Source organism: Dasypus novemcinctus, chromosome 13 (genome assembly GCF_030445035.2).
Source record: "Dasypus novemcinctus isolate mDasNov1 chromosome 13, mDasNov1.1.hap2, whole genome shotgun sequence".
Classification (NCBI taxonomy): Eukaryota; Metazoa; Chordata; class Mammalia; order Cingulata; family Dasypodidae; genus Dasypus; species Dasypus novemcinctus.
This window is the reverse complement of record NC_080685.1, coordinates 14256891-14275735: the sequence shown is the minus strand read 5'-3', so window position 1 is coordinate 14275735 and position 18845 is coordinate 14256891. Positions and strand designations below refer to the sequence as shown.

General features: G+C 37.8%; 1 protein-coding gene across 2 annotated transcripts in view; it reads right to left on the bottom strand.

Moving 5' to 3' along the window:
* The window catches only part of LYST (lysosomal trafficking regulator), a 224204-nt gene that overhangs the window by 129256 nt on the left and 76103 nt on the right, over positions 1-18845 (bottom strand). For both annotated transcript variants that reach the window (XM_071207370.1, XM_058309504.2), the window contains exons 11-13: positions 5565-5674; positions 3788-4214; positions 1267-1411 (exon numbers count right to left, since the gene is read on the bottom strand). In XM_071207370.1, coding sequence (XP_071063471.1) covers positions 1267-1411; positions 3788-4214; positions 5565-5674 — 682 coding nt within the window. The remainder of the gene's footprint in view (positions 1-1266; positions 1412-3787; positions 4215-5564; positions 5675-18845) is intronic.

The window sequence follows — 18845 nt, the reverse complement described above, 5'->3', positions numbered from 1 at the left end:
ACTGGTACCGCCTTAAAAAAAAAAAAAGCTCTATTCTATTTTAAAATAAACTAAACTAAAAAGTCAATAGGCTTTGATTTTATACTCAATCTTGCTTAGTTATCCTATTATATTATTAACTCTGTCCATGAACTATTTTAAAATAGATTAGGCCTATTTGCTGGCATTAATAATTTAGGCAATCAAGTTCAGAATTTGGTTTGCAAACAATAAAAATATTTTGCTTTACTATTTATATAGTCCTTTTCTTCTGAAAATCACAATCTAATATTTGGTTCACACAAAAAATTAATACCAATGGTACATAAATATCTATATGCCAGGATTTACTGGGGGTTTAACCTACTGTGAGGGATTACTGAAAGAATTAAGAGATAAAATGTATAAAGCACCTGGTAAAGTTCTATAACTTACAAAGCATATATCTCTAAATAATATATTGTTTTGCTTTGAGTTTCATAAAAATAATACCATAATGTAGTACATACAGAAGATATTTCTCTCTTGTTAAATTAGATAATTTTTAATTCACTAAAAATAAAAAACTACTCTAGTCAACAAAGGAGATAGGGAAAAAAGGAAGACAGCAACGAGAAACGAAGCTTATTAGATAATGTCCATTAAATATATAATCTGCATGGAAAACAGTTGTTTGATAATAACCAAGTCTTAAGATGACTGCAATATGATAGAATACTTCCATAAAATAAGACTTCAAGAAGTATTGGTCTGGAAAATGGATGTTGCTCAACCAACTGGGCTCCCATCTACTATACAGGAGGTCCAGGGTTCAATGCCCAGGACCTCTGGGTGAGGGCAAGCTGGCTCACGTGGTGAGCTGGCCCATGTGGAGTGCCGGCCCACACTGGAACGTTGCCCTGCACAGGAGTGCCTGCCTGTGTGCGAATGCCGCCCAGTGTGGTAAAGTCACCCAGTGCAGGAGTGCTGGTTGACACTGAGAGCTGACACAACAGAGACACAGAGGAGAGAAAATAAGATGTAGCAGAACCAGGAGATGTAATCGCCTCTCTTCCAATCAGGAAGGTCCCAAGGTCAATTCCCAGAGCCACCTAATGAGAATACAAGCAGACACAGAAGAACACACAGCAAATGGACAGAGAGAGCAGACAATGGGGGAAACAAGGTGGAGGAGAATGGAGATGTTTCTCTTTTCTGTAATGTTCTCTTAGATTTCATACTAATATCTCATCCATACATTATTTTAATATGGAATCTACTCTTGAGGGGTTGGAGGATAATCATTACCGAAAAATCAAGGTGCCATTGTGGGGATCAGCCCACACTTGGATCATCAACGCTTTGGATCCCAGTGAAATCATATGAACACAGCCTTCTTCTATGAGTTTTTCACCAGGATTTATGTACTCTGCACCTTCTGGTCTGTCGCTATCTAAGACAAAAATATATTAGAATGATCAGTTAAACAGTTCATAAAAATGGAGTGGAATTTAAAAAGTGAATTTAAAAGAATACCAAGCATGGTTGTTCATTCGTATATTTTCTACCCAGAGCTTGAACCTGACTTGTTCCAAATCAACAATATTTCCAAAGTTTAGATGTTAAGTCCAAAAGAACACCATCAGTGAAAAACAGTAACCCAGTGTTTTGAAAACATGTAACAGAAGGCCAATGGTGGGCATGACCAGACCACTGTGAAGCTACTGTGCTCACCCATTACAAGCTGCAGCACCCTTATTTCATTGATTCGACAGGGCCACAAGGATATCACCAACCCCGGCCCAGGGAGCACAAACGTCATCACATGCCACAGGGAGCACAAAATAAATACATCAATTAAAAAAAAATTTTTTTAATTGATATTAAAAATCATTTTAGAAAAATTGTGGTGTTTGAATATATGTAGTGCTTAGACTCCCTCATAAATGATCTTTGAAGTTAATACTAAGAGATTCTGAACTAAGAGATTCTGATGCTCTAAAATGTTTCTCTAAGGTAACCGAAGGTGAATGCTCTAGGCTCTGGGCTAGCTGGTCATTCATCCTGGTCCTCTTTCTCACCAGGTGAAACCCAGCACTAACACTGAGGATGCTAATGGGCTGAATGCTCAGGTCAGCCACGCTACCTGTTATGATGATGAATGTGGCTTTATGTAGAGCTATGTCAATGTGGACCAACATGTAAAAGCTATAGGCTTTTAGGGAAGATGAACACTACCAGTTACTAGATTGCATATATATTAATTACCATTTTTCGACAAGTGAAACTGCCACCTATTTCTAAGAATACTCCCTCTAGAAATGACAAGTCCTAAAAAAATAAGTTAAAAATATTGATTATTTTGAGGACCACTGTCCAATGATATTAGAGGTATAGAGAACTTACATCTGCTGTGATACTAAAAACAATGTTTCTCAAACCAAATTTCATACTTATACAAACATACACCAAAACAAAAACCAGTGTGCATCCAGAACCGTACCACAGGTACATTACAAATATTTTTAATGTAATGTTCGCAACAGTCTTATGAGAGATTTGAAGCACAAAATGATAAATAATTTGCTCCAAATCACACTACAGTATAATGGCAAAGGATGTGATAGTACAACAATACTGTCTTCATCTCTCCTCAAAAAAATTTTTGTATATGTCTATTATTTAAGTGTCCTTTTCTAATGTCTATAAAAATCATCTAATATATATTTTTCTAATATACCTTTAAAATAAGAAATGAAACAAAAATTCCCCAGTACTTACTTTTCTCATATATATTATATATTTATTCATTTTATAAGAAACTAATTTTATTGGGATTACTCTAGCTTAAAAATTAAGAAAGCAATTGGTATAATTTATAATGGAATTAAATACATTTAGGGTGTTTAAAACTCTTTCCATCACTTACTAGCTCTATAACTTGATCATGTTACTTAACTTGGTCTGCAAAAGCAGACACTTACCTTACCAATTTGTGAAGATTAAAAATGTACAGAAAGAACATATCCAAGTGACACATATACAGAATGCACTCAATGTACATTAGCATCATCATCAATATCATTATGTAGTATAACTTCAGAGCTATCAATTGTTAAGTGGCAAAATTCAGTTCCTAAAGGAAAATGTATTGCATTACATTACAGATTATCTGCAGAGATAAAAAGTTTGGCTTTTGGGAAACGGACTTTGGCCCAGTGGTTAGGGCGTCCGTCTACCATATGGGAGGTCCGCGGTTCAAACCCCGGGCCTCCTCGACCCATGTGGAGCTGGCCATGCGCAGTGCTGATGCACGCAAGGAGTGCCGTGCCACGCAAGGGTGTCCCCCGCGTGGGGCAGCCCCACGCGCAAGGAGTGCGCCCGTGAGGAAAGCCGCCCAGCGTGAAAAGAAAGTGCAGCCTGCCCAGGAATGGCGCGGCCCACACTTCCTGTGCCGCTGACGACAGCAGAAGCGGACAAAGAAACAAAAGCAGACAAAGAAACAAGACGCAACAAATAGACACCAAGAACAGACAACCAGGGGAGGGGGGGGAAATTAAATAAATAAAAAAAAAAAAAAAAAAAAGTTTGGCTTTCTAGGTTTACCCGTAATAGTACTTGTGTATACTAAGCTAATAGCATGGAGTCTAACACCTTGTCCAGCAGAATGTCTATAGAAAAACAGATTCAGAGTTGCAGCTCTAGATATCAGGTGACATTTGCCACCACTTTAATCTTGACAGTGTTATTAAGGACTTTGGGTCAGGGAGAGAGGACCTTGTTTCCCCTGGAAACAAGAAATTAGTGGAGGTTTGGTGTCCTGCAGTACCTGTTCCATCAAAACTGCTATCCCGTACACTCAACGATTCGTTTCTTCTCCTCGTCTTCTTTCCTTTCTCTGAGATCCTCTCAGCTTCATGGGCACACTCCACATTAAACCACAGTGAGACACTGAAGCCCTCTGACAGGTGTGGCCAGCAATTTTGCCCCAGCAATGGCAAGTGGACTGGGGCTATGTGCCAAGAGGAGAGGAGCTGATGGGGAAAACTTTCACTATCAGCTTCTTTCTTACACCGCGAAACTCGTGCTCTTCTCAATAGTCCCACGGCTTTACTGTTTAGAATCCCAGGACACTTTTGGGAGGCAACACCATTGCTTAAATTTGGGGTACACACTAAAGGGAAGGTTAGGTACTGTGATGGGCTCATGGTAATATCAGTTTCAACAATTTTCAGAATGCCCAGAAGAAGAATTTCCTAGAGAAAAATAAAAACCAAAACTTTACAATCTTGAACTTAAGGTTACAATCACACCTACACACATCAGCATTCCTACTTAAATACGTTTCTATCTACAATATTGTTAATACTTTCTTTTTCATGTAGCTAAAATAAAACGGCAAACAGGGATTTTGTTGGTGAAGTACATAACATCTTGTGGTTAATTCATTTTAAGTATAAATGTTTTGATGGTACACATCTAAAATTTATGAGCTTCATTTAAGTATTATGAATTAAATACAGTAATTATATCAGGAATCACTTCTGCCAAAGAGAGACACCTATTTCCAAGTAGACTATAGTTTTTCTTTCAAATTATTTTTGAAAGAGGAATATATCCAGAGACTTTACAAAATCTCCAAATTTCTGAATGTTACAGCATGATTGACTTCATAAAATTGAGAACTCAATTACTTTCCAACTTATATCACAAGTTTTTCCCCTGGTCAAGTAAATTTTCTTTCATATGTATTTAGCAAACTGAAATAAGGTTTTAAGGTTTAGCTGCAAGTTTTTGGTTAAGTTGGAATGTAGACTGTAAAGAAAAGAGAAGAAGTGGACGTGGAATTCAAGGAAAGAGCAACAACTAGGTCCATAAAAGAGTGGACAAGATGAACCTGGCAGACGATGTTCTGCTCATGTGTGAGGTGATGTCTAATGTTGAGTACAGTATGAGAGATACATTGAGAAAAAATGATGGAAGCACTCCATAGATACACATTCAGCTCTCAGTGCTCTAGACTAGGGGTTTTAACCTGTATTCCACAGAGCTTCCTCGGGGACTCTGGAACTACAGTGGGCTCATCAAGTGAGCAGGGCTCAGGAACCCCAAACCTGCTTCAAGGAGAAGAGTGCCCAGGTTTTCTATTTTGTTTTCCTAGGTTTCTAGTCAAGATGTTGCTATAAAAATGGGTTTCCTAGCAATGAACAGTTTAAAATCCACCAAGCTACACCAACGGAAAGGAGAAGTGGTAGCAGATAATTGAAGAATGGATAAAAAAGTCACCCCAATATTGTTATGATTACACACAAATTCTCTTCAGTATTAAATAATTAAGATTATCTTGCATTACTTAAGCACAAAGATTTGGGATGGAGAGGGGTAAAGGGAATAAGATCCTAGTGACATGTCTGGTTAGCCAAAATGGAAGTGAATATGGGGTCAAAATATGTGCAAATGATAATATATTTGAATACGTAACCCATAACATGGACTTAACTATATAGCAATTATCATATAAGAAAGAGAGCTTAGTTATTTTTAAATATTTTAAAAATACATTCTTTTAGGGTATCTGAAAGATTAAAAAATTAAAGTATATTTACTGTGCAAGGAGATTTCTCCAGAAATAGTCTCAAAAGAAGAGTCAGCTCCTCTGAACATGTTCGTGAGCTCATCAAAGATACCACGAGATCCACCAATACTCTCTGGCATGCTAAATTAAAGAAAGAGTAGGAGAATTAAAGCTGGTATAAAATGAAAAGAACCATATAAGAACTTCACCGAAAAAGATCAAATACTATTGTTACATTCTAAATGAATTATAAACAATCTAATAATTTCAAAATTTGCTGAAGAAATATCAGCATGACTAAATGCAAAACAACCCACCAACTGCCAAAAAAAAGTGCAACAAAGTCACGTTTCTTAAAGAGAAGTTAGCTCTAAGTAAACTGAAGGAATTTCTTAAAGAAAAATAAATCAATACATTATCTGTGAACTAAGCCAACACCCAGCAAGGCATCATAAAATAGTCTCCTACCTTCTCACTTTGAAAATGTTTAAATTATAACCAACACTTTCTAACTGGAAAATTAAGTGACAGAAATGAAAGTGTAATTTAAAGGGATTCTAGGCTGCAGCTTTTTCTTTTACCCATCTACTTTTTCCATCAAGAAATATTTTCAGGGGAGTGGATGTAGCTCTAGTGGTTGAGTGCCTGCCTCCCATGTTTGAGGTCCTAGGTTTGATTCCCAGTACCTACTAAAAACAAACAATAACAACAAAAAAAGCAATTCTCATTGGGGAGTGGATGTTGCTCAGTGGTTGAGCATCTGCTTCCCATCTACAATCCAGGGCATCATTAATATGGCGATGTAAGATATCCCCTGAAAATGCCTCCCCAGAGATTTATTTAGCAAATAAAAGGACAAATTGCACTTGCTTGGAACTCTGGAGGATGGTAGAGCCTGGAGAAGGACTCCACAAATGCTGAATCAACAAAAAAAAGAGAAATATCAGGTAGGAAAATTCTGCCCCAAACTTCCAGTTGATTCCCATTCCCCTCCCCCACACAGGGTCCTGTGCACCTTGGGGGTCACACAGAAGCAGAACAGCCTGGGACCCTCCCATCACAGACAGACACTATAGAGTGACTTGCAGCAGCGAGTTAGGACACCAGGCATATCCAGGCACAGTGACTTAAGTTCACAAGACCCAGGGCAGATCTCAAACTGCTAAGGAATCCTGTACACAAAAAGGCCCCAATGGGGAGGAGAGGTGGGGGAGGAAGGAAACAAAGATACCACAATAGAACCACTGCCAAGAACTGCTGTGCCCTCACTCAATCCAGTTTCTGTCGGCCGCACAACCTAATTGAAAAATGGACTTTTCTGAGGAGACACAACATTCTGGATTGACCCCATCTGACTCCCTGGTGAAGCAACCAGAGACAGAAAACCCTCACAGAAAAGAAATGGAGGGGTAGAGGGTTAAATAGAGATGCTATAAGATAGGACAGGTTCCGGAACTGAAAAGCGTAAGGAAAAAGGGGGACTGAGTGAGGGAGAGAATTTAAACAAATTATAAGTGCTGGGGAGAAAATTCTACACAAAAACAAATGAAAAAATTTGAGATTTCTAGAGAAGGAAGAGAGGAAAGGAAGCTTTCTCCTGGAAGTGAACCAATTGACAAAAGTGTAATCTTAAAAACTGCACTGCATATCCTAGGCAAAAATCAGATGAAGAAGAGCTGACAAAATCTGAACAGATGAAAATGGGCTATTCTAAAGATCTAGAATAAATTGGACCAAGTGTCAGTGAAGAGCCTTAATGAAAAGCAAATAAGAATAAAACCCTAGTCAAAAGGGAGAAATGGACCTTCATAGATAACTCATCAAGACAATCAGATTCCTAGACATCAGCAAAAACTACAAGTGATACTAAGAAACAGAAAAATATAGCTCAAAGGAACAAATTAAAACTTCAGGGGAGACTCAGAAGTTGGAATAACTAATCAAAGATGTTCAAACAAATCTCCTTATCAATTAAAGGAAATGAGGAAAATATGAATAAAGAGCTAAAGGATTTTAAGACAATGTGGGAGCATAAAAAAATTTGTAAGGATAAAAAATAACAGAAAAATATGGAGATGAAAGGCATAATAGAAGAGATTTGAACAGGCAGAAGAAAGAATCAGTGAACTAGAAGAAAGGATAAATGAATGCGTACAGTCAGACAGATAGAGAAAAGAACAAAAAAAATTGAGCCATGTCTCAAGATTTGAGTGACAACACGAAGCACGCAAACATACTCGTTATGGGTGTCCTGGGGGAAAAGGGAAAAAGGTCAGAAAGAATATTTGAGGAAATAAAGGCCAAAAATTTCCCAATTCTTATGAAAGAAACATAAATATAAATGTCCAAGAAGTGGAACATACTTCAAACAGAATAAATCCTAATAGACCTATTCTGAGACACATACTAATCAGAATGTAAAATGCCAAAGAATGCAAGTAAGAGAAAAGCAATTCGCCACATACAAGGGATCCTCAATAAGACTAAGTGCTGATTTCTCATTAGAAACCACGGAGACGAGAAGACAGTGGTATGACATACTTAAGGTGCTGAAAGAGGAAAACTGCCAGCCAAAAATTCTTTATCCAGCAAACTGTTCTTCTAAAATGAGGGAGAGTTTAATGTATTCACAGATAAACAGAAACTGAGAGAGTTCATCAACAAGAGACCACTCTACAATAATTACTAAAAGGAGTTCTGGAGGTTGAAAGGAAAAGACAGGGGGGAGTGGCTTGGAATACTGTGAAGAAATGGCAGTAACAGTAACTAAATGGGTAAATGCAAAATCCAATAGTACAGTGTCCTCAAGATATAACTCTACTCTTTAATTCATATAAGAATTATGATACATTTGAATAAAAAGGAAAATTTCATGACAATGCACACACAAAATATAAGGTAGTAAAGTGGGGGGGTACATAAAGAGGGGAAACAGAGCTACAGGAGCATGGAACATATATACTATTGAAGCTAAGTTGGTATTTTTCCAATTTAGGAGGTTATAGATGTAGCTTCTATAATATAAACTCCAAGATAACCACAAAGAAAGTATTTTAAAAATGCATAGAAAGAGAAACCAGAAAGGGATCCATCAGATACATGACAAAAGATCAACAATAGAGAAAAGGAAGCTGCAATAAAGGAAAAGAGATCAAAATAGATATGACATACAAAATCCAAAGGTTGGAGTGGGTGTAGCTCAGTGGTTTGAGTGCCTGCTTCCTATGTACGAGGTCTTGTGTTTATTCCCCAGTACCTTCCTCCCACCCCCCCAAAAAAGAGAACAGGTTAAAATTGCTGAAGTAAGTACTGTCTTTACAGTAATAACACTGAATGTTAATGGAATAAACTCTCCAATCAAAAGACACAGGATGCCAGAATGGATTAAAAAAGCTAAGTATAGAATCACCACATGATTTGGCAATTCTGCTACTAGGTATATATCCAGAAGAATTGAAAGCAGGGACTTAAACAGATATTTGCATATCAATGTTCATAGCAGCATTATTCACAATTGCCAAAAGATGGAAACAACCCAAGTGTTCATCAACCAATGAATGCATAAACAAAATGTGGTATATACATATGATAGAATGTTACTTAGCTGTAAAAAGGAATGAAGTTCTGATGCATGCAACAACATGGATGAACCCTGAGGACATTATGTTGAGTGAAATAAGCCAGATACAAAGGACAAATATTTTATTATCTCACTGATATGCACTAATTATAATAAGCAAACTCACAGAGTTAGAATCTAGAATTAGGTTACTAGGGGTTGGAATAGGGGTAGAGAATGGGGAGCTGATACTTAATTTACAGAAATTCTGTTTAGGAAATGAATGGTGTGCCTATAGTGCATTGTATTGAGTATAATTAACAGCACTGAATTATTCATGTGACTGTGACTGAAAGGGAAGTTTTGGATCATGTATATTACTAGAATGAAAGAAGATAAAGCATGACACTGCATAACACAGTGAACCATGTTGTGGACAGTGGATTGGGGTTAATAGAACAAGAATGTTCTTTTGTAAATTATAACAAATGCATGAGACTAATGTAAAGTATTAATAATAGCATGGTATATGGGGAGAAATACACCTAATATAAACTATGGACTATAATTAATAGCACTATATTAATATTCTTTCATCATTTGTAACAAAGGTAGCACACTAATGCAAAGTGTCAACAATAGGGGGGTATATGGGAATGCTGAATTTTTTTTACATGACTTCTGTAAATACAGTTTTCTAATTAAAAAAATAATAATTATAAGAGAAAAATTAAAAAGTCAGTTAATTTCCTATTCTAAAGCCCTTGAAAGGTTAAGGAAGTTCCCTTTATATTAAGAACCATTCTTGCTTCTGTTGAGTCTTATGATTTCACTTTTATGTAAACTTTATTGCATAAAAAAATCCACAGAAAATAAAAAATTAAACATAATTATAAAAACTGAAAGTAGGATAGATGTTAATAGATGAACATTGAAGATATCATGCTAAATGGAAGAAGCCAGTCACTAATGACCACATATTGTATGAGACCTTTTATAGGAAATATCAAGAAGAGGCAAATATATGGGAGAGAAAGTAAATTAGTGGTTGTCAAGGGAGTGGAGGGTGTGGGAGTAGGAGGGTTGGAGGGAAATAGGGAGGGACTGCCAATGGGGTTAATTTTTAAAATTTTCTGTGGTGATGAAAATGTTCTAATATGGATTGTGGTGATGGATGTACAACTCTGTGAATATACTAAAACCCACTGAATTACACACTTTAAATGCATGAATCGTACGGTATATGAATTTTATCTCAGTAAAGTTGTTATAAAAATAATAGAATTTCTCAGAGCTAAGATGGAATTATGTCTTCAGATAAAAAGAGTTCACTAAGTGCACAGCACCATGAATAAAACTATATCAATATCATAAGTAAATGCAGAAGAAGGGAAATCTCTTCTGCGCAGGACAAATCCAATTAATAAGTGTGCATGGAATGAGGGTAAGAGAAAACCACCACATGGCAAACACCATGTTAACTGTTTCAGGCAAGAAATATCATGAGATGCTAAAATCAGTGGGGAAAATATAATTTAAGAAAGAATATTTAGTGGTGAAAATAAAATATTACAGATAAAACTCAAGTAGTCAGGAATAAACTTAACCAATGATGTAAAGCACTTGTAATCAGAAAACTACAACTCAATGTTAAAACAAATCTAAAAAGCCCTAAATAACTGGAAGAACATTCCATGCTCATGGATTGGAAGACTAAACGTCATTAAAGTGTCAATTACTCAAACTGATATACAGATTTAACGCAATCCCGATAAAAATTCCACCAGCATTAAAGAAAAAATTGAAAACATGATCATTAAATTTATTTGGAAGGGTAAGGAGTACTGAATAGCCAGAAACATCATAAAAAAGAAAAGTGAATTCTCATCTCCAGACTTTAAATCATAATACCTACCTATAGTGGTAGAAACAGCATGGTACTGGCCTAAACACAGACACAATAGACCAATGGATCCAAATTTATGGTTCAGAAACAGACCCTCCCAGGTATGGTCAAGTGATTTTTGACTAGCCTGTCAAACTCACACAGCTTGAGCAGAACAATCCCTTCAACAAATGGTGCTGAAAGAATTGGACATCCATAGCTGAAAGAAGGAAAGCGGACCCCTATCTCACACCTTATCCAAAAACTAACTCAAAATGGATCAAAAAACTAAAATAAAAGCAAGAACCATAAAACTTCTAGAAGAAATTATTGGAAAATATCTTCAAGACCTGGTGGTAGGTGATGGATTCTTAAAAGGAGATAAGAGGAGGACTGAATGTACTATTGATGTTTAATGTATGTAGAAGTTTTAATTAGCTTTACTGTAAAAATGTGGAAATGTAAAGAGTGGATGGTAACACACAGTGAGTAACAGCTAGTTTATAAATGGAGATAAGACTGAAAATGGAGGAGGAGACAAGATGGTCGCTGAGTAAACTTGCCTTTGTGGTCTGTCCCGGGAACAGACGGCTGGGTGCGGAGGCAGGTTCTCCAAGGCGAGGCTTTTTTGGGATTTTTGCAGGGCAGAAGTGTCGGGACATCGATTGGGTGGAAAGGTAACGGAGAGGATTGGTCTAGTAGATATAATTTGGGTTCTATTGCCCGCAGGTGAGACCCCGCAGGTGAGACCCGCGCACGGGCTCCTCCCTGTTGGGGGTGGGGGGAACCGCGGTCCAGCCGGGCGGCACCGCTTTTAGATGACTCTGAAGGGCTAAGGAGTTCGGGAGCTCTGGGTGAGCTGTTGACAGGTTGATGTGACAGATCGCCTTTGTGGATCGATTTCGGAAGATAGACGGTGTTTTGTTGTGAAGCGGGAGAAACTTTTGAGTACGAATATAAACAATAGCGCTTCCGCCTGAAGCCCCGCCCCCAAAAGCCCGGCAACCGTTCTCCAACCCAAATAGGCTGTAGGCAATAAAGAGAAGTAATTGGAAAATTGATCTAGGCTGCGGCAAGGGGGGGGGGACACGTCTGGAAGCAGATTAGGGAATATTCTGCGAAGCTTGAGAATTCTGGTATTGGAATCCGTTTTCCGCGTCACTGGCCGGGCTTCGGATCTGTACTAGTAAAGTGGCTGCGGTGTAGAGGCGCCCTCTAGTGGCAGTGGTTTGGAATCACAGGACGGGAGCTGTCCAAAAGCTCAAATGAAAGATAACGTACTTATGACCCCAGCAAAGTGAATTGCAGGGTTCAGTCACAATATAGAGTTTGCGGATCTGACTTCCCCCATAGGATTGGCACCCAGCTGTGGGGATCCCTGAGGGCTGTGTTACACTGCGGGGCTCCCAGGCTTCCTGTTGACGAGATTGGAGGCTGCCAGGTCTGAATTCCCTAAATTCTGGTGGCCCACACTACAGAGACTCACACCTCTTGAGTCCTCAATATCTCAGACTTTCCATCCCTGAATCCATCACGCACTGAGGTCCATCTGAGGTCCTTAAATGCCCTAGCCTTCAACGTTGGCGTTTTTTCTTTATCGTTTCATTTTGTTTTGTTTTTATTTTCATTTTGACTTATTCTTTACTTTTTTCAATTTCCTGATTGCTAACACCGCATTATCCCCTAGTCTTCTCTCACAGCGTATCCCCCAAAGTCTTTTTTTACTCAGTTATTTAAGGGTTGTTTTTTTTTTTGTGGTAGGTGCTGTGTAGTGGGTGTTTTAATTCTGGTTCGTGTATATCTGTTTTTTTTTTATTTTTTATTTTTCTTTCCCCTACCTGTTCCCCACCCCTGGCCACACTCTTTTTCTTTCTTCCTCTCGTCCCTTCCTCCCCCCCCCCTTTTTTTTTTTTCTTTTTTCTTTTCCCTTTTTATTCTGTTGTCTCTCTCCCTCTTGTCCCTCATATTCTACTTAGATTATTATTATTATTATTTTTTAATTTAATTTCCCCCCCTCCCCTGGTTGTCTGTTCTTGGTGTCTATTTGCTGCGTCTTGTTTCTTTATCCGCTTCTGTTGTCGTCAGCGGCATGAGAAGTGTGGGCGGTGCCATTCCTGGGCAGGCTGCACTTTCTTTTCACGCTGGGCGGCTCTCCTTACGGGCGCACTCCTTGTGCGTGGGGCTCCCCCACGCGGGGGACACCCTTGCGTGGCACGGCACTCCTTGCGCGCATCAACGCTGCGCATGGCCAGCTCCACACAGGTCAAGGAGGCCCGGGGTTTGAACCGCGGACCTCCCATATGGTAGACGGACGCCCTAACCACTGGGCCAAAGTCCGTTTCCCTACTTAGATTATTTTAACTCAATTATACAATAGGTGCGGCAGGAAACACCTCACATTCGCTGGGTTTTCTCATCCTCACTGCCTCATTTCTGTGTGAACTGATTTAGGCTACCTACACTATCATCTTTCCCCTACATCTTGATATCCGCCACCATCTACTGGCCCTCCTATATTCCACCTCCCACCTCCCTTTCTTCGATCCACAAAGGGTCTAACTCTTAATTTCTAATACCTATGTTTTGTTTTCTGTCTGTTATCCACTCTTGAAACTATTACCTTTCTTTTCTCTTTCCCTCTCTCACGAAATCAATAGCTTTTTAGCTCATACCATATTCCTCCCATATTCAATCATCTACCTCATAATAGGTACTCTACCTACTGCTATAACTCTACACAATTTACATGAATCTAACCTCCATCCTCCCAGATCTCATATTCTTGCTTTGTTAACATATATCACCAATACTACTTTACACTTTCCCCTTGCTTACACAATTGCCTTTCCCCAACACTAATACTTTCCTTTAAAGTGAACTTAACCAACAAGTAACTAGAATAAGAAGAAAAAAGTGACAAAGAGAAGATATAACACCTATGCAAAAATAACAGCTAATTAACCTCCAAGAGCAGACAAAGAAGCTAAGGAACTGATTAAATCCGTCAAAATAAAGAGATGACCAGAAAGCAACAAAAATCTACAAACCAAACCAGTAATCAGGAAAACATGGCTGAATCCAATCAACAAACCAATAATCACGAAGGGGAGCAAAACTTGGCACAAGCAATGAAAGATCTCAGAACATTTATCACCGACAAATTTGATGCAGTAATGAAAGAGGTTAACAACATGAAGACATCACTTGGAGGGGAAATTGCAGACATACGCAAAAACATAACAGATATGATGGGAATGAACACCACAGTTCAAGAAATCAAAAATACACTTGCAGCAAATATCAGCAGACTAGAAGAGACAGAGCAGAGAATTAGTGATGTGGAAGACAGTAAATCAGAAATCAAACAGATAGTAGAAGGGGTCAATAAGAAGATAGAAAAAATCCAGTTAGGATTTAGGGACCTGAATGACAATGCAAAACGCTCAAACATACGTATTATAGGCATTCCAGAAGGTGAAGAGAAGGGAAAGGGGTCAGAAGGAGTGTTGCAGGAAATAATGGCTGAAAACTTCCCAAATCTACTGAAAGAGACAGATGTGCATATCCAAGAAGCACAGCGCACTCCACAAGTCATAAACCCCAACAGGCCCACCCCAAGACATATACTTGTCAAATTATCCAATGCTCAAGACAAAGAGAAAATCCTAAAAGCAGCAAGAGAAAAGAAAACCATCACATACAAGGGAAGCTCAATTAGATTAAGTGCTGATTTCTCATCTGAAACCATGGAGGCAAGAAGGCAGTGGTATGATATAGTCAAGGTACTAAAGGAAAAAAATTTCCAACCAAGAATACTCTATCCAGCTAAACTAGCATTCAAACATGATGGAGAGTTCAAAATATTCGCAGACAAACAGAAAATGAAAGAGTATACCAACAAGAAACCTCCCCTTCAAGAAATTCTAAAGGGAGTTCTGCAGGAAGAAAGGAAAAAACAGGAAAGGCAGAGTTGGAGGAGAGTATAAGACCAACAACAACAACAAAAAAGACAAAAAAAATATATACAAACAAAATATGACAAACACAAATCCAATCAAAATATGGCTAACACAAATAATTCCTTGATAGTAATAACACTGAATGTCAACGGATTAAACTCACCTATCAAAAGATTCAGACTGGGACATTGGATAAGGAAATATGACCCATCCATATGCTGTCTACAAGAGACACATCTTAGACCCAGAGACGCATGGAGATTGAAAGTGAATGGCTGGAAAACAATCATACAAGCTAACAATAACCAAAAAAAGGCAGGAGTAGCTATATTAATATCAGACAAAATAGACTTTAAATGTGAAACAATTGTGAGAGACAAAGAAGGATACTACATTTTAGTGAAAGGGAAAATCTGTCAAGAAGATCGAACAATCATAAATATCTATGCCCCTAACAAGGGTGCCTCTAAATACGTCAGGCAAACGCTGGAAAAACTAAGTGAAAGAATAGACACATCTACAATTATAGTGGGGGATTTTAATACACCACTATCAACTCTGGACAGAACATCTCAAAAGAGAATCACCAAAGAAACAAAACATCTGAATAGTATATTAGAGGAGCTGGATCTAATAGACATATATAGATCGCTACACCCAAACACAGCAGGATATACATTTTTCTCAAGTGCACATGGATCATTCTCCAAGATAGATCATATGCTAGGCCACAAAGAAAGGCTGAACGAATTCAGAAAGATTGAAATCATACAAAACATTATCTCTGACCACAGTGGAGTCAAGCTGGAGATTTGCAAGGGACAGAAGCCCAGATTTCACACCACGATTTGGAAATTAAACAGCACACTCTTAGAAAAACAGTGGGTCAAAGAGGAAATCTCAAAAGAAATCAATGACTACCTTGAAACAAATGATAATGATAACACAACATACCAAAATTTATGGGATGCAGCAAAAGCAGTACTGAGAGGGAAGTTTATAGCCATAAATTCATATATCAAAAAAGAAGAAAGAGCAAAAATTGAAGAACTAACTGCACATTTGAAGGAATTAGAAAAACAACAACAAAGTAACCCAACAGGAAGAAGAAGGAAGGAAATAACAAAGATAAGAGCAGAACTAAATGAAATAGAAAATAAGAAAGCACTTGAACAGATAAACAAGACCAAGAGCTGGTTTTTTGAGAAGATTAACAAAATTGACAAACCTTTAGCAACACTAACAAAGAAAAAAAGAGAGAAGATGCAAATACACAAAATAAGAAATGAGAAAGGCGATATCACCACTGACCCCACAGAAATAAAGACTATCATAAGAGGATATTTTGAAAAACTATATTCCAACAAAAATGACAATCTAGAGGAAATGGACAAATTCCTAGAAACACATAAGCAGCCCATATTGACAAAAGAAGAAATTGATGATCTTAACAAACCAATCACAAGCAGAGAGATAGAATCAGTTATTAAAAATCTCCCAACTAAGAAGAGCCCAGGGCCAGATGGCTTCACAGGTGAATTCTACAAAACATTCCGGAAAGAACTGACACCAATCCTGCTGAAACTATTCCAAAAAATTGAAACAGAAAGAACATTACCCAACTCCTTCTATGATGCCAACATTACCCTAGTACCAAAGCCAAACAAAGACATCACAAGAAAGGAAAATTACAGACCAATTTCTCTAATGAACCTAGACGCAAAAATACTTAACAAAATACTTGCTAATCGTATTCAACAACACATTAAACGTATTATACACCACGACCAAGTGGGATTCATCCCAGGTATGCAAGGATGGTTCAACATAAGAAAATCAAGCAACGTAATACACCATATAAACAGACTGAAGGAAAAAAATCACATGATTATATCTATTGATGCAGAAAAAGGATTTGACAAAATACAGCACCCTTTCTTGATAAAAACACTCCAAAAGATTGGAATACAAGGGAATTTTTTGAACATGATAAAGAGTATATATGAAAAACCTAAAGCCAATATTGTTTACAATGGAGAAATCCTAGACTCCTTCCCTCTAAACTCAGGAACAAGACAAGGATGCCCACTGTCTCCGCTCCTATTTAACATTGTCTTAGAAGTACTTGCTCGAGCACTGAGGCAAGAACCAGAAATAAAAGGCATTCAAATTGGAAAGGAAGAAGTCAAAATTTCATTATTTGCAGATGACATGATCCTATACATAGAAAACCCTGAGAGATCTACAACGAAGATTCTAGAACTCATAAATGAGTTTAGTAAAGTCGCAGGTTATAAGATCAATGCGCAAAAATCAGTAGCATTTCTGTACACCAATAATGAGCAAGATCAGGAGGAAATCAAGAAACAAATACCATTCACAATAGTAAATAAAAAAATCAAATACTTAGGAATAAATTTAACTAAAGAGGTAAAGAACTTATACACCGAGAACTATACAAGATTGTTTAAGGAAATCAAAGAAGAACTGAATAAATGGAAGACTATTCCTTGTTCATGGATAGGAAGACTGAACATTATTAAGATGTCTATCCTACCAAAACTGATCTACACATTCAATGCAATCCCAATAAAAATCAACGCAGCCTTCTTTAAGGAACTAGAAAAACTATGAAATTTATTTGGAAAGGAAAGAGACCCCGAATAGCCAAAGACATACTGAAAAAGAAAAACGAAATTGGAGGAATCACACTACCTGACTTCAAAACATACTACAAAGCTACGGTGGTGAAAACAGCATGGTATTGGCATAAGGAGAGACACATAGACCAATGGAATCGAATTGAAAGCTCTGATATAGAACCTCACATATACAGCCACATAATATTCGATAAAGCCACCAAACTCTCTCAACTGGGAGAGAGTGGCCTATTCAACAAATGGTGTCTGGAGAACTGGATAGCCATATGTAGAAGAATGAAAGAGGATTACCATCTCACACCTTATACAAAGATCAACTCAAGATGGATCAAAGACCTAAATATAAGAGCCAAGACCATAAAAACCTTAGAAAGCAGTGTAGGGAAACATCTACAGGACCTTGTAATAGGAAATGGATTTATGAATATCTCACCAAAAGCACGAGCAGCAAAAGAACTAATAGATAAATGGGACTTCCTCAAAATTAAAGCCTTCTGCACCTCAAAGGAGTTTGTCAAGAAAGTAAAAAGGGAGCCCACACAGTGGGAGAAAATATTTGGCAATCATATATCTGATAAGAAACTTATAACTTGCATATATAAAGAACTTCTATATCTTGAAAATAAAAAGATAAACAACCCATTTAAAAAATGGGAAAAAGACTTAAACAGACACTTCTCCGAAGAAGAAATACAAATGGCAAAAAAGCACATGAAAAAATGTTCCAAATCTCTAGCTATCAGGGAAATGCAAATCAAAACTACAATGAGATACCATCTTACACCCATAAGATTGGCAGCTATGAAAAAAACAGAAGAATACAAGTGCTGGAGAGGATGTGAAGGAAGGGGAACACTCATCCACTGCTGGTGGGAATGCAGAAGGATCCAACCATTCTGGAACACAGTATGGAGGTTTCTCAAAAAACTAGCCATAGATTTGCCATATGACCCAGCAATACCACTGCTGGGTATATACCCAGCAGAACTGAAAACAAGGACACAAACTGATATATGTACACCAATGTTCATAGCAGCATTGTTCACTATTGCCAAAAGTTGGAATCAACCCAAGTGCCCATCAACAGATGAGTGGATCAATAAAATGTGGTATATACACACAATGGAATACTACTCGGCTGTAAGAACAAACACACTACAAACACATGTGATAACATGGATGAATCTTGAGAACCTTATGTTGAGTGAAGCAACCCAGACATTGAAGGACAAATACTACATGACCTCAA